Source organism: Dromiciops gliroides, chromosome 3, assembly GCF_019393635.1.
Source record: "Dromiciops gliroides isolate mDroGli1 chromosome 3, mDroGli1.pri, whole genome shotgun sequence".
NCBI classification, from domain to species: Eukaryota; Metazoa; Chordata; class Mammalia; order Microbiotheria; family Microbiotheriidae; genus Dromiciops; species Dromiciops gliroides.
The window spans coordinates 270055916-270080555 of NC_057863.1; the positions used below are offsets into that span (position 1 = coordinate 270055916).

Consider the following 24640-nt stretch of genomic DNA (forward strand, 5'->3'; position numbering starts at 1 on the left):
TAATATTTTTCTTGTCATATCCGGTAAAATTATTTTTTAAATGTCATCTCTTCTAGGAATTCCTGAGGCTAAAGCTTTAGGCCTGGAGGTGTTCCAAGCAGGCACAACCCTGAAAAAGGATAAAATAGTAACTAATGGTGGTAGAGTCCTTACAGTAACAGCCATCCAGAAAGATCTGATGTCAGCTCTTGAAGAAGCCAATAAAGGAGTAACTCTCATAAAATTTGAAGGAGCAGTTTATAGAAAAGACATTGGCTATCGAGCTATCTCTTTCCTAAAACGGTCCAGGTAAAATATTTTTAAAGAAATGATAGTCATTATTAGCTCAAACCTAACCTACATTGATTATTGCTAAAGCTTTACATAAAATACCAGTCATGGAGCATTTTATCTTGTACCAATAAGTACAGGATAACTGTGTTGTTTCATTAAACTAGGCTAACTTAGATCCCAGTTAAAGATTTTTATGTACTGCTGTGGAATAAAACCATTATGAACTGCTTTGAACCAAACTTGCAAACAACAGTTCTCAAATTGGAAAAAAAAAATTTCTCGGTACCTTCCTGAAAGTTAGGAAACCATTTAAGAATCAAAAAATACAGCTAATGTATTATTTTACACCATTAATTTTTATGTTTTTTTAATGATGTTTATATATGGTTCCAATTGTGTGCATTTGTCTTATTGAAGGACGTAATCATTAAATGTTATCAGTTCACTATTATATGTCCATCATATCTACAAGTTAGTGCCATTTTCTTTGGATTTGATCACTGTTCTGTTCAATTATTCTGTGAAAATAATAAACTAAGTTTTTTAAAATCTGGGTATGTATCTTTATTTTAAAAATTATACATAGCATATGATCTCACTCATTAAATATTATGAAAAGGTCAAAGACTATATATAGTTCAAATGGAGAAACATTGAGAAAACACTTTTGAAGTGGCAATTTTTCCCAGGTTTTAGTACAATCTTATCTGATTACCAAACTCTGGATTATACTTTTTAGAACAAACTCCAAGAAAGTAGCTAAAAGCTACATTCTTAATTCCATCAGTAAGTTATATTTTATTGTACAACTTTTATCATCCTGGAGCTAGGTTATTTCTAATGAAAATTTTAATTCTTAATTTTATGGAAAGTCCCACCCATGGATAGTATAAATAGTCATGTGCTATATCCAGTATTAAGAACACATCTTTATAGCACCCTACTATATAGAGTACTTGATTCACAACAACCCTATGAGATAGGTAAGGCAAGAAGGGATATCCCTATTTTATATACAAGAAAACTAAAGCTCTGAGGCATTATGACTTCTTATTCAGCAGCAAGGTGTTAATCATCAGAATGCTGGTATTGGAATTGGAAAAACCTGAGTTCAAATTTTGCCTGTCACCTCTCCCAGCCTCAGTTTCTACATCTTTAAATTGAGGGGGTTGGACTGAGTGGCTTTCAAAAGTCCCTTCCATTTCTAAAGCTATAAACCTGTTGGGCAAGGAAGTGCCTGAGATTGGATTTGAGCCCAGGTCTACTGACTCTTAAGTTTAGCACTTATCCACTGTACCAGGTTACCTCTATTCTTAGAGTAGTATATTTAAAAGGATGATACCAGTGAACATTGTTTTGATTTGTCAGAAATTTTGTATTCTTCCTTTCTACCATATCTTCATGATAAAACTGAAAACTGATGGAATTTGTATGCTATTACAGCAGGTACTTAACCAACTTAATTGTTCAAGGCCTCATTTTCCAATTTTATGGATGTTCAGGACCTTTATTAGTATTTGAACAAAAGCTGAAGGGGCAAAATGTAAGTTGGTCATTTTGCCTTCAAATCAGAAATAATTATAAAATTTTTAATTACTATAGGCTAGCACAGAGCAAACTGGGATTTTATTAGGAAATATTCTTTGTATTTCATTAGTCTATGGTATAACTGGCCCACATTCTAAAATAAGTATCCTTAAAAAAATTACATAAGTATCCTTATGATTAGAGATTGTTTTGTATCCCTAGCACATAATTAACTACTTATTGGTTGATTGATCATTAATCACAAATTAGTCATGCATTTATGCATAGAGCATGTCTTGTTAATATGCTCAGGTGAAGTAACTAGCCCTCACAGATAAATTATAGTTTAACATTTTTAATGTTTTAGAGGCCTGACTTACAAGGAAAGTGGGGTGGATATTGCAGCTGGCAATGAACTGGTTAAGAAAATTAAGCCTTTAGCTAAAGCCACTTCCAGACCTGGTAAGCTAAATCCTATCTTTGTGAATCCTTAATGATATATTTACTCGTTTAAATACACTTTCTTGATTACTTTGGGTTTTTTTATGGCACTAAAAATCTGGATTTATACCCTACCACCACCAAATGAACTTCTGTTGCAAAATTGTTAAGCAAAACCACCTGACTTACCATGATCTCAGCTGACAGTGTGTGCAATATTGCACATCAACACCTCTTCTGAAAGGATATGGCTTCCTAAGCTATTTTCCAGTTCTAGGTTGGTGATTATAGTTAACATTCAGCTCACTGTTGTGGGTGGTGTTTTTTTCTATTTGTATGAAACAGCTCATATAAGGTCTTTTTATCTTTCTCTAAATTCTTCATTTTGACACAATAATACTACATTTATATACCAGTTTGTCTGACAGCTGTTCTATTATTGATCAACTGCTCTTGATTTTATACTTAGAAACATATTTAAGATTAATACTTCCAGAAGAAATTATGGTAGTATAAAATGGAGGTGCCTTTTCAATAGAAATAGTCCTTTTTACTCTTAGTTTAAAAAAATCAGGTCGGGCAGCTAGGTGGCGCAGTGGATAGAGCACCAGCCCTGGAGTCAGGAGTACCTGAGTTCAAATCCGGCCTCAGGCACTTAACACTTACTAGCTGTGTGACCCTGGGCAAGTCACTTAACCCCAATTGCCTCACTAAAAACCAAAAAAAAAAAGGTGAACTATTGTCCTATTATAACCTTTTCTATATACTACATCCTACCTTATGATTAGATGCTATAGATCATGGGAGCATCAAATATACTTTAGTTTATGAACTAGTGTTGTATTAAATGTGCTTTTAGTAGACAACTTTCATCCAAAATGTAGAACAACAAAAAATAAGAAACTGCTCTAGTAGTATTGCAGAACCATACTTCATTCAGTACAGCATTCTGTTTCTAATAGAGAACTCAGATCATATTTTAGGATGGAATGTTTTACCTCAAAACATCAGCAACAGGGAATGACTTAAAACTTTGGTATGTGAATGGAAAGAATGTTAATATACAATTCAGAAAAATGTGGAAAGACAGGAATGAACTAATGCAGAGTGAAATAAATAGAAAAACCAAAAATCATAAAGTAAATGAAGATAGCTATAAGTAAAATAAAGTCTGGGGCATTGAGGTGAGGGAAAAAATAATGGTCTCAAAAATAAGCTAATGAAATATAACCCTCCTCTCAAAAAGTGGAAAGAATATTGTGCATATTGTTAAACATGGACCCAGTATTAACTATTTTTGCTTAATTGAGGCAGCTAGGTAGCATGGTGAATAGAGTACCAGGGGAGTTTAGAAAGATCTAAGTTCAAATGCAGCTTTAGACACTTAGCACAGTGCCTAGCACATAGTAAGCACTATAAAATTGTTAGCTATTATTCTCTAACAAGAAATGATTTGTTGTGGAGAGAGGTGGGAAATAAATGACTAATGTAAATTCAATAAAATTTTCTTAATATCTTACTAAATGTTTGTCGTGTCCCATTTTAATTATTTCATGATATGAAGGATAGCATAGTAGAAGTGGGGTATTCTTGGTCTTCTTTTGTGTTAAACTGCACATTGCTGTTTTTCTACTTGATAGGATGTAATGTCGACCTTGGAGGATTCGCTGGTCTCTTTGACTTGAAAGCAGCTGGTTTTAAAGATCCCCTTCTGGCATCTGGAACAGATGGAGTTGGAACCAAATTAAAGGTAACCAGTTCAGAGATTAGGAATTTATAAATGCCTATATGTTTGTGTCATTTTTCTTATCAAGAGCTTAAAAAAAAGGCATGCCACATATTTCTTAAGGTATACTATCCGTGTATTTAAGGCTTTTTCAACTGTTTTTGTGCAAGAAAATAATTCTTTTCGGCCAGCTCTTTATCAGTTTCTTGTTTTTTCTTAAGCAAACATCTTTTTGCTTATTCTTTTAGATTATAACAAGGATTCTATATTATTTCTTTACAGATTGCCCAACAATGCAATAAACATGATACTATTGGTCAAGATTTAGTTGCAATGTGTGTCAATGATATTTTGGCTCAAGGAGCAGAGCCTCTATTCTTCCTTGATTATTTTTCCTGTGGAAAACTTGATGTTAGCACAGCTGAAACTATCATTGCTGGTATAGCAAAGGCATGTGAAAAAGCAGGATGCGCTCTTTTAGGTATGTTGGTATTTCCTATAACGTATATAGGCTTTGGGGGGGGCAGGGCAGGGCAATGAGGGTTAAGTGACTTGCCCAGGGTCACACAGCTAGTAAGTGTCAAGTGTCTGAGGTCAGATTTGAACTCGGGCCCTCCTGAATCCAGGACTGGTGCTTTATCCACTGTGCCACCTAGCTGCCCCCAAAACTTGCTTTTTAAAACATTTTGTAGATAGTATTTGGTCTTTAAGATCACTGTCACTCCCCAGTGACACCCCCAAACTCCAGTAGTACCTTTCTTTGAACAATGAGATGTCTTCTAAACCTAATGCCTACCAAACTGCTTTCCATTTTGCCTAGCATTTCACATCAAATGAGTTCATATAAAAATGAGAACTAAGTAACATAAGCATGTTCAGCATTCTACATCCATAGTCACCTCTTGCCTGAACTCTTATGGTAGCCCCTAAGTGATCTCCCTGTCTCAAGTCTCTCCTCTCTCCAGTCTATCTTCTACATAAGCTGCCAAAGTGACTTTCCTACTCAATAAACTAGTTACATATTGCATCTAGTATCAGATGTAAATTCCTCTTGAGTTTTTTTTAACTTGATCTGTGAGGGAGCTTGTGGTGTGGAAGTACCTTTACCAATAAAGATTGGCACTTTCTCTGAGGCACCAGGGTCACACTGCCAGGATAGATCAGAGGCTGAACTTGATTGCAGGTCTTTGATTCATAAGTCAACTCTCTTTCCACTATCTACTTCTTCCTTTGTTTGCTTTTTTTAAAATGTGAATATTTTCATATATAATGGATAGGGGAAAAAGTTGTATTTGAACCTGAACCAAACCTTGGTTTTCTTTGTTTTAATGTATCTGTCTGCTTTTTAAATGGTTGTACCAACACTGCCTTTCTGTTATGTGTTCCTTCCTTTTTTGTTTGTTTGTTTTTTCAGGGCAATGGGGGTTAAGTGACTTGCCCAGGGTCACACAGCTAGTAAGTGTCAAGTGTCTGAGGCCGGATTTGAACTCTGGCCCTCCTGAATTCAGGGCCGGTGCTTTATCCACTACACCACCTAGCCGCCCCTCTGTGTTCCTTTCTAATCAATCACCTTTCTCCTGTGTGTTTTTATATTTTATTGATAGCTTTTTTCTTTCATTTTTGTCATCTTCCCTCTCATAATATTCCCCTAATCCCTTAATGAAAGTGCTTCCCTGTAATAAATAGAGTCAAGTAAAAGAATTGTGTGTTGTATTGGTTGTGTGTGGAAGTGTAAGTCTTGTTCTATTTTTCTTTGTTCCCTTTCCACCAAGATGTGGGAAGCAAGCTTCACCAATCTTCTAAAGTCCTGATTGGTTATTGCAGTGATGAGAGTTTTATGTCATTCACAGTTGTATTTTACAATGTTCTTTAGTAAATGTATATATTGGGGGCAGGGCCAAGATGTCAGGGAGGAATCAGCAAGCTGCCTGAGCTCTCCTTCTGTTCCTCAAAAAAAGTAAATGTATATATTGTTCTCCTGTTCCTACTTTTCAGTTCATTCAAGTCTTCCCATGTTTCTCTGAATGTCATATCTGAAATTTGGTGTTTCTTGGTTTACTCTTCCAGAAGCCCTTCACAACCTGGTCCCAAACTATTGAACTTTATTCACATTGCTCCCTTTTCTGAACTCTGATTCAACCAAACTGGCCTTCTATCAGCTTCTGACTGAATCTGTCTTTGCACTGACTGTCCCTCTAAGCTTGGAATGCATTCCCATCTCACCTGCCTCTTAGAATCCTTGTTTCCTTCATAACTCTGCTCAAGCAGCAATTTTTATGTGAAGTTTTTCATATCTATTTACACTCATTTATATACATGTTGTCTCCTTCATAGCATGGACTTTTATTTTTCTCTATATATCCCCAAGGCCTTGCATAGTACCTGGCTATTACACATGTAGTAGGTGCTTAATAAATTATCATCAGTTGGCTAATTCCCAAATCAGCCTTTGTCTTCAATAGGCATCTATTCCCCAAAGATCTTTAGTTTCTAGCTCAAAACTTTGTTAGCTTGTTGTTGTGGGCCCACAAGGGACCCTCGTGTTTGGTGTTGCATTGAGTGGGTGGGATAGAGGGTGGCTAGCACTACCAGAAGTCATAAGGGTCTAGCAGCTTACCTGGTACTGAGCTGGGGTCCTAGTTCTGGTGTCTGGTATGTGCTGACACTGCTGGGATGTTTCTGTCTTTTCCCAGTGTTAATACTTTAACAAGTTTTAAATAGAATTTCACTGATATAATCGAGAATTCTTAAAGCATTGAAGTGCATAGGTACTTCATTTTAAAATAAGCTTTTTGTTTTACCTTAAAAGGGATCGTGGATATTCAGCTACAGTTTTTCCTCTCTTGAGCTCTTAAGCAATCTGGTATTCATTCTGACATATATCAAAATAATATCCCAGAAAACAACAAGCTAATTCTTGCCTGGACTACTGCAATAGCTTTCTAATTGGTCTTCAAGGCTCTTGTCTCTGACCAACCCTTCCTTCACATAATTAATTAACAAATATATGTTCCTCAAAGTCTGAACATATTATTTCCCTGCTCAAGAAGCTCCAATGGCTCCCTATTGTCCTTAGATTATAAATCATGATATAAAATATAATACCCTTCATTTGACTTCTAAAGCCCTTTAAATGGGCCTAGAGTACTACAAATTTTATTTGAGACAAATTGACCTACTTGCTAGTCTCTATAGTTGACATTGCATTTTCTGTCTCTGTGCCTTTACATAGGCTTGCCCCTATTCTAATAATGTACTTCTTCCTTACCTCAGCCTTATACCAATCCCTAGTTTCCCTCAAGGCTTAGTGTATCTGCCACCTACTGCTTGAGTGAGACTTGTCTTGTTTTTCCCTGAATTACTAGTGCCCTCTCCCCCAGAAATTATTTTGTATTTGTTTATATCTGATGGTCCTGTTGTTCCCCTTATAGAAAGTAAATTCTTTAGAAGCAGGAACCATTTTTTTTTCTTGATATGCCCAGTGCCCAACACAATGTTTGCTACTTAAAAGAACAAAGAAAAATTTATCCTTTCTTATAGCATATACCATTTCCCTTAAATCATTTCTTAAGCTTCTTAAATTTCTCAATATGTGCAAATATTTTACAATCAAGCAACTGCTATGGTATTTAATTCCCTCTGTATAGTTATAGTACGTAGCGAATTATAAATGGCAAGGTGGATGGTCACTTATAAGTATTTCCTGATTTCACTAACTTACCTTCCCCATATCTCTTTAACCAGGAGGTGAAACGGCTGAAATGCCTGGAGTGTATCCTCCTGGAGAATATGACCTTGCGGGTTTTGCTGTTGGTGCCATGGAACGGGATCAAAAGCTCCCTCAACTGCACAGAATCACTGAGGGGGATGTTATCATTGGAATAGCCTCTTCTGGAGTTCATAGTAATGGATTCAGCCTTGTAAGGAAGATTGTAGAAAATTCTTCCCTCCAGTTCTCCTCTTCAGCACCTGATGGATGTGGTAATCAAACTCTAGGTAAATGGCTGAGTATGATAAGGCTTATGATTGGAATTTAAATTTGAATGAATAACTACTTTTATATAATTTAATTATGAATTTATCCTTAAACTAGTAGATTTATAATTTGCAAAAACCAGCTATCATTTCAGAAGATATATAGTTCAGTGTTTGAATGGGGCTGTTTTGTATCTCACATTTACAGGAGAATTGTTGTTAAATCCAACCAAAATCTATAGCCGGACATTGTTACCTGTTCTTCGTTCGGGGCATGTTAAGGCCTTTGCCCATATTACTGGAGGAGGACTACTTGAAAACATTCCTAGAGTTCTTCCAGAGAAACTTGGGGTGGATTTGGGTAAGGAAAATAATAGAATATTTTTGGTTTGGGTTGGGGTTTTTTGGGGGGTTTTTTTGGTGATGCAGTTGGGGTTAAGTGACTTACCCAGGGTCACACAGCTAGTAAGTGTCAAGGGTCTGAGGCCGGATTTGAACTCAGGTCCTCCTGAATCCAGGGCCAGTGCTCTATCCACTGCGCCCCCTAGCTGCCCCAACAGCTAGTTTTTGAAGAGTGAGATGGTAGACATTTGGATAAATCTGAAATCCCATGACCTCCTCCTTCCCTACCTCATCTGCACCCCTGGATCTAACATTACCCTGACAGTTCCTCTTTTTGATCACCTGTCATTCCATCTCTCCCTGTACCTTACCCCCCTCCTGATACTATTCTTTGTCTTCTTCATGACTACTGATTCCTCCAAGTTAAGTCAAAACAACCAGCATTTGTTAAATGCCTGCTTTGTCTCAGGCACTGTGCTAAACACTGGGGATACACATGTACAAAAGGCAGGGGGAAGTCTATTCTCAGGAAGCTCTTAGTCTAAAAGGGGAGATCGCATGCAAACAGCTATGTACAAACAGGATATATACAGGACAAATGGGGTATAATCTCAGAGGGAAGGCACTAGCATTAAGGGGGATCAAAAGAGGCTTCCTAGAGAAAGTTGGACTTTTTTAGCCAGGAGGTGACAGGAGGGATAGTATTATTCCAAGTATTTAAAGACAGGAGAAATGCCCAGAGTCAAGATGTGATGTGTAAGGAACAAGGAGGCCATTTAGTGGATTACAGAGTACATAGAGGGATGTAAGATAATAATAGATAACATGTATATATTACTTTTTGCCAATCACTAGGCTCAGTGCTCTGCAATTATAATCTTATAGCAACCCTGGGAATTTGGTGCATATATCACCATTTTACAGATGAGAAAACTGAGGCAAGGAGGTTAAGTGACTTGCCCAGGGTCATACACTAGTCATGTATCTGATCCCTGAAATTAATTAATTTCTTCCTAACTCCAGACCCAATGTTCTTTCCATACTTTGCCACTTGACTGCCCACAGGACATAAAATGTAATAATGTTAGAAAGGAGCTTATGAAGGGCTTTAAAAATCAAATGGAGGATTTTGTATTTGGTCTTGTGATAATGAAAATCCAAAAGATAGAGTTTCTGAGTAATTAATAATCCATTTATTAATTAGGCTAGTTGGCAGTCAATAAATTGATGGTCAATGATTTCAGTAGCCAAAGATAAACCCATGGAAAGCTTGAAAGCTTTAAATATTTTTTTGAAAGGGAATGTCCCTGAAAAGTGAAAATCAACCCTGATTGGTAGACATTTAATGAGGAGGTGGGCTAGAAGTCTTCAGCTCCTCCTGCCTAAGAAAGTGGCTTGATCTTGAGACAGCCCACCTCCAGCAATCTGGACAGGGGGAATCCATTTCCATTCAGACCACTCTGGTTGTTTTTCTCCTTCATGAGATGGATCACCTTAAACTCCAGTGAAGGAGGGACTCTTTTCCCTAGAGTAATGACTTGCCCAGACTGGATTCTATTTATACTCAAAACTTAATAAGTGATTATTAACATAGCAAAATAATTTCTCTCATTCCTGAAGGTAATAGAGAATCACTGGAACTCATTGCATTGGCAAGGGAGTGACATGGTCAAATCTATGCTTAAGGCAGATTTGACAGCTGACTAGAGGATGAACTGAAATGGGGAAAGACTTGAGGCAGCGATACCAGCTAGTACTGGAAAATACCAGGAAAGCTGTCATCAAGGGAGAGCTAGGTCTCAGTGAGTACAGTAAGATAGACAAAGGAAAAGGTTTAAGATAAAAGCTGGAATAGCTGTTCAGGGGAGCTAGGAAGCTCCCCTCTTTCCTAGGATTCCAAACTGTTGTGAATTCTCAGACTAGTTCATTCTTTTTGTTTGTTTGTTTGTTTATATATTTGGTGGGGCAGTGAGGGTTAAGCGAGTTGCAGAAGATCACACAGCTAGTGTCAAGTGTCTGAGGTCCGATTTGAACTCCGGTCTAGACTTATTGTTTCTCTTCCCCACTACTTACTTACTCCTCAAGCAGGATCATCAATAATCTCTTCTCTCTCTCTATCTTGGGGAATGAGAGTTAAGTGACTTGCCCAGGGTCACCCAGCTAGTGTTAAGTTTCTGAGGCTGGATTTGAACTCAGGTCCTCCTGGATCCAGGGCCAATGCTTTATCTACTGTGCCACCTAGCTGCTCCCTAGCTCATTCTTTAATTTTACTTCCCCCCTTCTCAGTCTTTACCTGGAGGTAACCAAATTCAGTTCTATGCTATCCTCCACTGTAGAATCTCTTGCCAAACCCTGAACCTGAATTATCCCTTCCTCATCTACCTGATGTGTTGACAAATGGAGCTAAAAGATGTCACACATCTGGTCCAAATCAAATTTATATGTTAAGTAGTCTCAACTGGACCTTCACCATAGAAAAGCAGTACTTTTAATTCTACTCTCCACAGAAACTATTCCAGACATTCTTGTCTCCTCAAGACGCCTTCCGTGCACCTTCCCCCTCAGTATCTCATACCTCCTTGACATCATCCCCTACTCTCTTTTATTCTTTTTCTGATATTGAAGTCTCTCTTGCAAAGAGCAGCTCTTGTATGTGTCCTTTATCATCTCGTGCACTCCCATTTTTTTTTTCTTTTTTTGCACTCCCATTTTCTCCAGGAGATTTCTCTCTCTCTTCCCTCCCCCCCCTGTGCCCCCCAACTCTCATCTTCAGTCTCTCCTTTTTATTAATTCTTTCCTACTGCCTTCATACATTCCCAAGACTACCCTTTAAAAACTCTCACTAGGAAAAAAAATTAAAATAAGAAAAAAATTTTAATTAAAAAAAACTTACTAGATTTTCCATGCCCTAAATCTATCGTGCTACATCTTTTCTCCCTAAATACCTAGAAAATGCTGTCTCCCCCTGTTGCTCTCAGTTCTCACTGGCTTCTGACCTCATCACTTTTCCTTTTAAAACCACCATTCTTTTGAATCTCCAGAATGTATCTTATTAAGCTCTTTAACTCCTCACTAACCCCTATTATCTTCACTGTATCCCGCATATTTCCAAATCTTAGCATTTCTAACTCCACAATGTCTTTTGCTTCCTTTTCTCTATTCATGTAATTACCATCTTAGTCTAAGCCTTCCATCTTCCTTCACCTCTCCAGTGGGAGGCAACACCCTTCTATTTAATCTCTATGTATACTGTTAAAGTGTAGATCTTGCCATATCTCTCCCTTAATCCTATGGTTTTTAAAGCCCTTCACCTGTTCACCAGGCCCCATACTCTATTTCTAACTTTGTTATTTATTATTCCCCATCCAGTATGATGAATTCTGAATTCTAGTAGCTTTTAAATTCAGGGTCATGTTTAACTTTAATATATGTCTTTCAAGTTAAGTACAGCTAAGGACTGAAACTGCAAGCATGCTAGAATAGTAGTAGCTTGGCACCAGAGTGCAAAGGACTTTAACCTGAAGAGTACTTTATGCTTCATTTACTATATTTATTTATAGTCCTAACTCTCCGTGTGTGTGTGTGTGTGTGTGTGTGTGTGTGTGTGTGTCCATGTTTTATGTATGAAACATTAATCCGGTTTGACATGCCTAACCTATTGCCAGATGCTCGATGCTGGAGGATCCCTAGAATATTCTCATGGCTTCAGCATGAAGGATGCCTCTCTGAAGAGGAAATGGCTAAGACATTCAATTGTGGAATTGGAGCTGTCATGGTGGTACAGAAAGATCTGGCTGAGCAAGTTCTGAAATTTGTACACCAGCAAGAGGAGGAAGCCTGGATAATCGGGAATGTAGTTAATTGTCCTACAGGTTTTATCTCTTAATTTGTTCTTTTATTCTGTTAGCATAGAAGGTTCTGCATTCTTTTTTCTTTATCGATAAGAATGAAAGTAAATATTCAGGAATCCATTTTAATACATTATCTCATTAAATCCTTCAAGTGGCTAGCACATGGATGCTATGTTAAAATTATGACTAGGCAACTAGTATCAACACTAGATTTGGGATAGTGCATTTTAAACTACCAACTATTAAACGTTTTCCTGAAAGAGCTAAGGATATTTGATTGGTTCTAATGAGAAAATGCCTATAGAAACAGTCTTCTTTTTATTAAATAGTTGTACAGCTTAACACATTTGATGCAGGAGTCTTATTGATTGTAATGCTTGTACAATTAATTAAATGTTAGCATCTGAGTCTTCAGAAAGTGCTTTAAAAGAAAAAGTTTTCCTTAATATAAAATAAGTTTTGACTTATTTTAACTAGTATTCTTACTAATTTGCTACTTTTTTACCTTTGTGTTTTGGCTTTGAAATGAAGGTTGTTCCCGTGTGAAAGTCAACCATCTGATTGAAACAATGCAAATAAATGGATCAGTCTCATTAGTGAATGAATCTTTAAAGGGTTGCCTTAGTATCCAACCAAAGAGGGTACAAGTGGCTGTGTTAATATCTGGAACAGGTGAGACTTGTTTTCCTGTGTATATTTGAAGTAGTTGATAAAAGACTATTAAGAGCTAAAGGAATATTAGATTAGAAAGAAATTAGGACAACTTGGCAGAGAATAAGGGAAAAGTATTTTATATCATTAGGTTGAACTAAGACTTTTTAAATTTTGAAATTCTGAATTCTGGTGTTTTTTAAATTCAGAGTGACAGCCTTGGGTTTTTATATATTTGAACACTTTTTTGTAAATGGAAGATAAAACAAAATTGTTAATTGAGCAGAAAGGATCATATATATGTACATTCTTATGAGTTATAGGCTTATTTGTATTTTTTCCATACTTTACAGGCACAAATCTCCAAGCCTTAATAGATAGTACTCAGGAACCAACTAGCTATGCACAAATTGCCGTTGTTATCTCTAACAAAGCTGGAGTGGCAGGGTTAGAGAAAGCAGAAAATGCTGGTATTGCTACTAAGGTAGGTTGGTTTTAGCATGGTTTGAAGGTTTTTTTAATGTTCCATTCATATTTTATTATATAGCCATCCTCTGAAGTCATGTTTTTACTGCAAAACAAATTGGGAAGAGTATTATGGGTGTCCCTCTGATCAGTCCTATTCAATCTCTGTACTAACTGCTTTAGTTTATCTAAGATTATCTCATTTGCTCTTCACAATAACGTTATGATATAGGTGCTATTTTCTTCCTGTTTTTTAGATGAAAAAACAGGCATAATAGAGCACAAGTGACTAGCCCAAGGTCACATCATAATAAAGATCTGATGCTACATTTGAATTCAGGTCTTCCTGGCTCCAGGGTCACTGAAACACATACCAGCCCAACAATTGAAGGGACTTCCAGGATCATCCGATTCAGCTGCTGCTTTTTACATATGAGGCCCACAGAGCTTAAATGGCTTACACAGGTCACACAGCTAGTAAATATATGAAGAGAGGTTCAGATGTAGATCTTCCTCATTTAGTCCAGTACTCTATCCACTACACTATGCTGTCTCCATGTCTACATTACTTCTAGGATAAAACATAGATTCCATTGTTTGTCATTTAAAATCTTTCATCATTTGACTCTAGCCTATTTTTCTCCAAACTTATTACACATTACTCTTTGTGCATTATATGATCCTGATGCAATGGCCTACTTTCTCTTCTCACACAAATTCCATCTTCTGTCTCTATACTTTTGTACAGGCCTTCTTCTGTCCCTATACTCTTCAGATGGAAGAGTGGTTATCACCTCCATGTCTTAGAATCCTTAATTCCTTAAGGTCTAAGGGCAGAGCCATGATATTGGAAGAGAAAGAAATAGCAGAGAAACTACCCCCTCTCCATCTCACCCCTTCCAAATCTCTGCCAAACCGATGTAGAATATACAACAGACCAGATCCTGGTAGGGAAATCCAAGACAGTTCCAAATGAATCATTTTTCTAACCCCACATCTTTATAGGGAGACAGATGGAGAGGGCTATGAACAGTCAGGACAGGCTCTGGCCCAGAGCACTACATGGGAGGCACTCCAATCTAGGATGAGGCTGTTAAACAGAGCAAGCAGGAGTCTCTAGACCTTTACCAGGGCATCTCAAGACACCTTGATACAGATAGCTGGTAACTGACAACTTTGTTGCCCTGTGCCCAGAGGTAGCATTCCAGGGTAGGGAGGCTCTGGAGGTGTACCAAGAAAGGAACATGTTCAGAAGCAAGCAGCCATGCTTTTAGACTCTACAGCTTGCAGAGAAATAATATTCCAGTACAAGAATTCCAATCCAAAAAAGAGCTTGCAGTTCTGTCACTCCAAACCAGCAGAACTTCCCAATCGTGCTGCTTTTCCTCAGACCTAAACCCAGGTCAGAAGCTTATAGAGCTCAGACAAGGTGTGCAGCAATCAAGCTTTGTCTTGGATCAGACCACTTTGGGAGCACTCAAAACTTTACAGTTCCTCAGCCTGATCCTAAAATAATTCAACACTTAATATGCCAAGCAAGCAGCAATAAGACAAGCTTAAAAAAAAAAAAATAAGACAAGCTTAGATCTTTCCTTCAGAAGTGTGCAGAGGGGGGGGGGCAGCTAGGTGGCGCAGTGGTTTATCCCTGAAGTAAGGAGGACCCGAGTTCGAATCCGGCCTCAGACACTTGACACTAGCTGTGTGACCTTAGGCAAGTCTAATCCTCATTGCCACACAAAAATAAAAAATTTTAAAAAGACGTGTGCAGAGCTTAGCCTAATACCAAATCCAAAGTTAGAAAGTAAGCTGGAAGAATGAACAAGCAAAAAAATAATTCCAGCATCAGAAGGCCTTAGGGTGACAGTAATACTCAAGACACAACCCTAGAAGAATGATTTCAAGACATCCACAACCAAAGCTTCAAGAAAATATAGCATGGGTACAAATTGGACAGGATTTCTTGTAAGAGCTAAAGCAAAAAAGAGTTAAACGTTTTGTCAATGATACAAGAGCACCAGAGGAAGAAAATTGAAAAATAAATGAGCGCTATGGAAGAAAGAACTAAAAGGGGGAATTAACAGTTTGGCTCAAAAGATACAAAACCTTGCCCAAGCTACAAATCCCTTGTAAATTAGAATGGAATAAATAGAAGCCAATGACTCCATGAGACAAGAAGAACTACTAAAATAAAATCAAAACACTGAAAAAAAAATAAAAGAAAATATAAGGTATTTCATACCATAAACTATTACTTAGAAAACAGATTGAGGAGAATAATTTTGATAAGAAGAACTGACACCCTAAAAACTGATCAAAACAAGAGCCTAGAGACCATATTTTGAGAAATCTTAAGAAAACCACACAGACCTCTTGGAACCAGAGGACAAAGTAGAAATAGAATCAACCAGTCACTCACTAAATGAAGCCCCCCCAAATTAAAATTTCCCAAGAACATCATATCCAAAATCCAGAGCTCTGTGGTTAAAGAAAAAATACTGCAAGAAACCAGAAATCAACAATTTGAGTGCAAAGGAGCCATGGTTAGTATCACACCTGATTTAGCAGTTACCATCATGAAGGAGCAGAGAGCGTAGAATAAGAAATTTCAGAAGGGAAATTATATAGGCTTATAGCCAAGAACAAATCAGTAAAGCTGAGTATAATTCTACAGTAGAAAAATGAGCCTTTAATAAAATGGAAGACTTCCTATGGCATTATTTGGAGGTTTTTTGGAGCGATCATGTCGTGAGTTCCGAGAGCTTACTCTAAAAAAGGGTAAACACGAACAAAATCATAAAGGAATAAGCAAGGATAAATTTACTTCTGACATGGGGAGAGATTATCATCGTAGATTTTATCTCAACAGAGAAATGAGAGAAGGGAGATAGGGAATTAGTGGGAGGGTACTTTAAGGGAAGGATGCATAAAAAAATAACTTACTGAGATGGAAAAATTGTAATGGAATATTATTATGCTATAATAAATAAAGATAGCTTCAGAGAAACCTTGGAAAACTTAACCTATGCCAGTCTCTCCCTTTCCCAAAACATAAGTCTGACCACTTTGCTGTCCTGTTTAAAAATCTTCAAAGACTTGCTGTTGTATGCAGGATAAAATAAAAGTTCTGTTTTTAGCCCCTCTGTCCACCTTTTATTGCATGGACATATTGTGCCCACACACATACTCCAGCTAGCTAATCTGAACATACAACTTCTCATTTTCTATTTTTATTCTCATTCCCATCCCATGGGAATGCCAGCCATTCTCGCATACTTGGTTCCTATTTCCCCCATGTCTTCTGGTAATATGATATAATGAATAGAGACTTGGAATCAGTAAGACCTAGATTCAGATTCTTCCTCTGACATTAACACTCAGAACTTGGGCAAGTCAACTCCTCTGACATTTACTTTATTCAACTCTAAAATGTGGAAGTGAAACACCTGTCATATCTACCGCCGACAGAATTTGTGGCGAAGCTCAAATGAGCCAATATATGTAAAATTCCTTTGAAATACTATATAGATATCCATTATTTGTATTTCTTCCTATTGAAATTTATCTCCATTCAAGGAGAGATTCCATGGAACCTCTCTAGAATAGTGATCTTCCAATATTTTATCTGCATTTCTCCTTTACCATCATTGTATTATTCTTCATAATATAGTCATGTTTATTTGTGAAAATGTTTTTTCCTAACCCCTCCACCCTCATCCACATGATAAGATCTTCGAGAATCAATACTATATTGCTTTTCATCATCCGGTTCATTTTCCTCCATAATTATGTGCTTATATGTTTGAACTGAATTTAAGTAAAAAGAGTAATAAATCCACAGTGACTGATCCTATACCTAATGCTTTTCCAGTTTATGTAGGTAGTCATGGTCATTCCCTTATGGCATAACCCTCAAAAAAACCAAGGTAACTTTCATGCCTCAGTGAAGTATCTGATCATGACTTTAGTGTAATGTGTCAGCTTTTATGACTTGATTATACCTTTGAGACATTGGTTTTTATTTACCATCTTTTTTTTTTCTACAGGTAATTAATCATAAATTATATAAAAATCGTTCAGAATTTGATGGTGAAATTGACAAAATCCTTGAAGAGTTCTCCATTGATCTAGTTTGTCTTGCAGGATTCATGAGAATTTTGTCTGGTCCTTTTGTCCAAAAGTGGAATGGTAAGCAGTTTATTTACTATTAGCCAAACCAAGATATAATCTGCAGTATTGCAGTTTGGGATTTTTGTATAATCATTCCATAAGGTGAAATGTTTGTGATGGCATTTTATTTCTATGCAACCATAATCTAAGCAACTTCTAAAGGTTAGAATTTTTTTTTAATCAAAACCATTCACAAAATTATAGTGTATGTCTAATGGACCAGAGACTTTGATCTGCTAAATATTCATGTATTTTCTAAAATTAAGATGAGTTGAGGTTTGCTTTCTTTATATGCTCAGTAATACTTAATTCTTTCTTTCTTTCTTTCTTTTTTTTGTGGGGCAAAGAGGGTTACATGATTTGCCCAGGGTCACACAACTAGTTAAGTGTCAAGTGTCTGAGGCCAGATTTGAACTCTGGTCCTCCTGAATCTAGGGCTGGTGTTCTATCCACTACACCACCTAGCTGCCCCTAAACCAATTCTTTATCTTCATTGTAACCTCTCTTCATCCTAGTCCTCCTCCTTCTAGTCTATAACCCCTTTTCTGGCCTTCGTGTGTGTGTGTGTGTGTGTGTGTGTGTGTGTGTGTATTCTGTACTACTCATGAATTCCTTCCCACCTACCATTTATCTCCCACATACATCCTTTACCCTTTTATTTATTTATTTATTTATTATTTTTTTGCAGGGCAATGAGGATTAAGTGACTTGCCCAGGGTACAGCTAGTAAGTGTCAAGTGTCTGAGACTGGATTTGAACTCAGGTCCTCCTGAATCCAGGGCTGGAGCTTTAACCACTGCGCCACCTAGCTGCCCCCATCCTTTACTATTTTTTTTTTTTTTTTTAGTGAGGCAGTTGGGGTTAAGTGACTTGCCCAGAGTCACACAGCTAGTAAGTGTCAAGTGTCTGAGGCCGGATTTGAACTCAGGTACTCCTGACTCCAGGTCCGGTGCTCTATCCACTTCTGCCACCTAGCCGCCCCCCATCCTTTACTCTTGAAAGAAACCACATAACTCCCCACTGGATCCACTACATTAGGTTTATATTACCTAATCATAGCTGGGCTATAACTGCTGAATAGCAGCTTTTTTTTTTTCCCTAGTTGTCTTTCTATGCCTAGATCTTTCCATCCTTTAAAATCACATTGACCAATACCAGATCTCAAACTGTATTATAAAGCGGTAATTATCAAAACAGTTTGGTACTGGCTAAGAAATAGAGAGGTGAATCAGTGGGATAGAATAGGTACAAATTACACTCTAGTTAATGACTGTAGTCATCTAGTATATGATAAACCCAGAGATCCAAGCTTTTGGAACAAAAACTCATTATTTGACAAAAACTGCTGTGAAAGCGGGAAGACAGCATGGCAGAAACTAGGTATAGATCAATATCTCACACCATATACTAAAATAAGGTCAAAATGGGTACAGGATTTACACATAAAGGGTGATACCATAAGCAAGTTATGAGAGTATGCAATCATTTATCTGTCAAATTTATGGGCAGAGGAAGAATTTAGGACCAAAGAAGATATAGAGAATAAAATAAAATGTAAAATAAGTTTTTGCAAAAACAAAACTAATGTAACCAAGATTACAAGGGAAACAGAAAACTGGGAAAGAATTTTTGAAATAAGTGTCTCTGCGGGGCAGCTAGATGGCACAGTGCATAAAGCACCAGCCCTGGTTTCAGGAGAACCTGAGTTCAAATTTGGCCTCAGACACTTGATACTTACTAGCCGTGTGACCCTGGGCAAGTTACTTAACCCTCATTGCCCTGCTAAAATAAAATAAAATAATAGATAGAAAGAAGTTTTTAAATTGAAATGAGTATCTTTGATAAAGACCTTATTTCTCAATTATATAGAGAGCTGAGTCAAATTTATAAAAATATATCAGCTCTCGGGCAGCTAGATGGTGCAGTGGATAGAGCACCGGCCCTGGAATCAGGAGTACCTGAGTTCAAATCCGGCCTTAGACACTTAACACTTACTAGCTATGTGACCCTGGGCAAGTCACTTAACCCCAATTGCCTCACTAAAAAATATATATATATATTTATCAGCTCTTTTTGTGGTGGCTAAGAATTAGAAATCAAAGAAATGCCTATCAATTGGGGAATGACTAAACAAAGTGTGGTATATAATGGTGATGGGATATTATTGTGCTATAAGAAATGACAAGCAGGATGACTTCAGAAAGGCCTGAAAAGACATGTATGAAATGATGTATAGTGAAGAGAGCAGAACCAAGAGAACATTGTACACAGACAACAATATTGTTTGATGAAGAACTGTGAATGACTTGACTATTCTCAATAATACAATGATCCAAGACAATCCTAAAGGCCTTTTTTTTTCTTTTTAGTAAGGCAATTGGGGTTAAGTGACTTGCCCAGGGTCACACAGCTAGTAAGTGTTAAGTGTCTGAGGCCGGATTTGAACTCAGGTACTCCTGAATCCAGGGCTGGTGCTCTATCCACTATGCCACCTAGCTGCCCCCCCTAAAGGACTTTTAATAAAACATACTATCCACCTCCAAAGAAAGAACTGATACTGATGGAACAGACTGAAGCATTATATTTTTTCACTTTCAATTTCTTTCATTTTTTTTTCTTTTATTCAAGTTTTCTTATACAATATACAATATGGTAATGTTTTACATGATCATACATATTTAAACTATGTCTGATTGATTACCTCCTCAGAGAGGGGAAAGGGGAGGGAGGCAAGGAAGTATAAGGTTAAAAATAATAATAAAATTATTTTGTTTTTGGTGCTGTTTTTCCTTGTTTGCTCTGATTCTTCTCATAACATGACTAATGCAGAAATATGTTTAATGTTATTTTATATATATATAACGTATATCAGATTACCTGCTGCCAAGGGGAGGGAAGGAGAAAAATTGGAAATTGGAAATCTTTTATAAACAAATGTTGAAAACTATCTCTACATGTAACTGGAAAGTAATACTTTTATTAGGAAAAATAATAATAATAACAAAATCACATTGACCTGCCATTCCATGAAACAGTCATCCTAAATCTCTTCTCTTTTATAAGCAACCTCCTAGGAAAAACTTTTCTCAATTAATTCTCGGTCTCTTAGAGTCTGGCTTTCAGCCTCATCGCTCAACTAAAACTTCCATCCAAAGTTAGAGATTATCTCTTAATTGCTAAATCTAATGTCAGACCTTACCCTTCTTGGCCTCTGCAGCTTTTGACAGTATATTCTTTTTTTTTTTTTCCCCTCCCCAGGGCAATGACAGTTAAGTGAGTTGCCCAGGGTTACAGAGTAAGTGTCAAATGTCTGAGAGTGGATTTGAACTCAGGGTCCTCCTGAATCCAGGGCCAGTGCTTTATCCACTGTACCACCTGTCTGCCCAACAGTATATTCTTCTATGTAACCACTTTTAAGTTAACCTATGTTGGATCATCATGTATATCCTTTTCCCCTTGACCTCTTCCCTCACTAAACCCTCTCTCCATCATCTTCTCATCTTTCTTTAATTGTTCTTTTTGCAGGGATTCCTAAATCTGCATGCCTAACCTTATTCTGTCTCTCAAGCTCTAGGCCCGTAGTACCTACTTGCTGAATATCTCCTACTAAATGTCCCTTATACATCTCAGACTCATTGTGTCTAAACTGGAAATAATTGTCTTTGCACCCACAACTGTTCATCTTCCTTCTTTTTTAAATCTACCATGACCCACCATTCCAGTCACCCGAAGTCATCCTGGACTTCTCCCCGCTCATATCCAATCATTGTCAAGTTTTGGCACTTGTATTTCCAAAACATCTTTTGCATCTCTTCCATTCTTAGAAACACTCCTCTAGTCCAGGCTCTCATCACCCCCTCAGCTTCCCAGTCCATCTCCGTGCTTTCAGTCTCTCCACTTGCCAATCTATCTTCTACCCTGCTCTCAAAATAACATTCTTAAAGGATGTTTCACCCATCTTATTCTGCTGTTCCAAAAATCTCCTATAGTTTTCTCTTGCCCTAGATTAAGTTATAAATTCCACAGTTTGAAATTTATAGTCTTTGTCTATCTAAATCTATTTTTGGGCTTATTTCACTTTGTCCCATCATGTACTCAGTGTTACTGGCAAACTGGTCTACTTGCCATTCCTTATACTTGGCATTTCATTCGTCTACCTACCTAACATTTCCATATTTTTGCACAGGCTGTAGCCTCTGCCTATCTAGGTAGCTATTTGAGGCAGTGGATAGAGCCCTGCACTTAGAGTAAGGAAGACACCAGAGCTTTGTGACCCTGGGCAAGTCACTTAACCTCTGTATTCCTCAGTTTCCTTTAAAATGGGGATGATAATAGTACCTGCCTCACAAGGATTTTGTGAGAATTGAATGAAATATTTGAAAAGCACTTAGCACAGTACGTGGTACATAATAGGTGCTTTATAAATGCTTATTCCCTTCCCTCTCTTCTTCTTAAAATAGCATCATTCAAGAATCAGTTATTTTGTGTGGCCTCATATGGGAAGCCACCTGTAAATTCCCTTAATTGGTCTTACTTCTCTCCTCAAGTAATGATTATTTATATATGTTATATAATAGATAAAATAGTTTAAAATGGTGAGAAAGCTATATAGCACTATTAGTGTTAGTTTTGTACAGTACTTTAGTATGTGTTAAATAGGTTCTTGGCAAAAGATGTAACTAGTATAAAATCATCCTCCATGTGGTGGGCCCTGATCTATGTCAGTAGTACAATTCCATATGGTGAACTTAGGAGGTCCAAGCTCTAAGCACACTTTTTTTTTGTTTTCTTTAATTTCTAGGTAAAATAATCAATATCCACCCATCATTGCTCCCTTCTTTTAAGGGTTCCAATGCCCATGAGCAGGTTCTTGAAGCTGGAGTGAGAATCACTGGCTGTACAGTACATTTTGTGACTGTAAGTCTATTTCTTTTCTTTAAAAGGAACATTTGTATGGACTGAGTTAGCTTTGGATATATTGAAAGCAGTTTTTCTTTTTGTAGGAACAAGTGGATGCTGGACAAATTATTATTCAAGAACCTGTCCCAGTAATGAGAGGTGACACTATTGCAACTTTATCAGAAAGAGTAAAAATAGCAGAACATAAAGCATTTCCTGCTGCTTTACAGCTGGTGGCGAGTGGTGCAGTAAAACTTGGAGAAAATGGAAAAATTTGTTGGAGTAAAGAGGAATAAAACATAAATTTAGGGTGAAAATTTGGGTTTATCTATCAAATGCTATCATTTGTACTTTCTGTCTTGTATACAAAATACTAATGACAAAGTAAAATTTAGACTCCCTATTTCCAGAGCTAAGACCCAGCAAGCAAGCTGTGCCCTGAGCTTGGCGGGACAATAATCTTTTGTGATCACCCCCTAGATTATCTCACCCTCTAGGCTAGTCACCCAATTCACCAGGTGTTCTCTGGTCAAAGAAACACTGCACAAAGTCGGAACATACAGCAGTGCATCAAATTCATCACATGCTTGCTGTTCCCTCATTGTTAGAATACAGCTCGCTAGTATAAATATTGAGGTCTTCCCACACTGCCTTAGGTCCCCTCAACTAGGGATGGGGCCCCCAACACATGTCCATAGCTCAACCTTGCTTGCAAACCTTTTTCCCACTTAGAAAATAAACTTTCTAATTCCTGACTCACCTGTTTCTGGCCTATTCTGTGCAGCTCCAGTCATATGTAGAGGTTAGAAACCGGTTCTGGGGAGAGTCCGGTTGACACTAGCTTACAGAGGAGAAACCCTTACACTTTTTGTTAAAAAATGATTCCTTTATTAACAGACCTCATAAGATTAATATATCGCTCATACTTACAAAAATATTTGTAACAGCTCTTTTTGTGGTGATAAAGAATTGGAAATTATAGGGATGTCCATCAGCATAGCTTGGCAGCACTCAGACCTGGACATCCCAAGCCTAGGGGTTTCAAGGTTCTTAGCTCTCAGTCTTGAGATGCCATGGAGGTCCCTGCACTGTTAACCTCAGAGATCCCAGTGGGCCTAACCCCGGGAGGAGGAGATGGGTGCAGGAACAAAGATGACCTAGGTCAAGACCAAATATGACCAGTCATCCATCCAGAAGTTTATCTTGGCCTTAACACCACTCCACAATTCTGGAATGAAAGCTAGAGAAGTGAGTAAACCAAAAAAGACCCTACTCAGTATTAAAAAAAAAAAAAAAAGATTGTAGATTTAAATATCCACCAAAAGAAAAGTAAATCTGAAACAGATAAGCAGAGACTTAAAAAACAGATTAAGAAAATGGTAGATCTTTTTAAAAGTAGAACTGTTTAATATAACACTTGACATTAAAAACATCAAGAATTGGGGCAGCTAGGTGGCGCAGTGGATAGAGCACCGGCCCTGGAGTCAGGAGTACCTGAGTTCAAATCCAGCCTCAGACACTTAACACTTACTAGCTTTGTGACCCTGGGCAAGTCACTTAACCCCAATTGCCTCACTAAAAATTAAAAAAAAACAAACATCAAGAATTAAGAACCATAACAAGTCACTAAAAATGATTTTTTAAGCCTTGATTGATGCTCCTTTTAAAAATAAGTTTCTCACTTATTTTCTGTTTCTTACATCAATATAGTATCCCATGTATTCTCTCCCCTTCCCATCCCTGAGAACTGTTGGTGAGTGAAAGATGAAATATGTGAGAAAACAAAAGTTTGATCTTCCAAGCATTTTAACTTATTAAGTAATTTTTGGCAACTGCCTAACAAATCAAGACCAGTTTCCTCCTTTAGCTTGAAACTGGACCCTGAATACAGGGGAGACAATCTTTTTTGTGTTAAAAACAATCAAATAAGGCCAGCTAATTAGATTAGGGACTTTCCAAGTTGGGAGGGAGAAAGCAAACAACTGAAATTCCCTAAATTCAGGGAAAAAAGGTGTCCCACTCCTCCAAAGTGTCTGTAAACAATCAAAGGAACATAGAAATAAAAACTGATCAGTACAGGGCCAGTTTTCAGATAAGACATGGATTGCTTGAAATGTACAATTGTGAGAAACCTCCTTACATTGATCTTTTTTTTTTTTTAAGTGAGGCAATTGGGGTTAAGTGACTTGCCCAGGGTCACACAGTTAGTAAGTGTTAAGTATCTGAGGCCGGATTTGAACTCAGGTACTCCTGACTCCAGGGCTGGTGCTCTATCCACTGCGCCACCTAGCTGCCCCACATTGATCTTTTGATCTGAATGAAT

General features: G+C 37.4%; 1 protein-coding gene across 5 annotated transcripts in view; it reads left to right on the forward strand.

Moving 5' to 3' along the window:
- GART (phosphoribosylglycinamide formyltransferase, phosphoribosylglycinamide synthetase, phosphoribosylaminoimidazole synthetase) overlaps positions 1-23072 on the forward strand; it is a 37318-nt gene extending 14246 nt beyond the window's left edge. For all 5 annotated transcript variants that reach the window (XM_043996357.1, XM_043996359.1, XM_043996356.1 and 2 more), the window contains 12 exons: positions 57-288; positions 2168-2262; positions 3882-3991; positions 4250-4448; positions 7712-7963; positions 8151-8303; positions 11950-12156; positions 12667-12807; positions 13140-13270; positions 17295-17436; positions 22220-22335; positions 22422-23072. In XM_043996357.1, coding sequence (XP_043852292.1) covers positions 57-288; positions 2168-2262; positions 3882-3991; positions 4250-4448; positions 7712-7963; positions 8151-8303; positions 11950-12156; positions 12667-12807; positions 13140-13270; positions 17295-17436; positions 22220-22335; positions 22422-22613 — 1970 coding nt within the window. In that variant the 3' untranslated portion in view covers positions 22614-23072. The remainder of the gene's footprint in view (positions 1-56; positions 289-2167; positions 2263-3881; positions 3992-4249; positions 4449-7711; positions 7964-8150; positions 8304-11949; positions 12157-12666; positions 12808-13139; positions 13271-17294; positions 17437-22219; positions 22336-22421) is intronic.
- The last annotated feature ends 1568 nt before the right edge of the window (positions 23073-24640 follow it).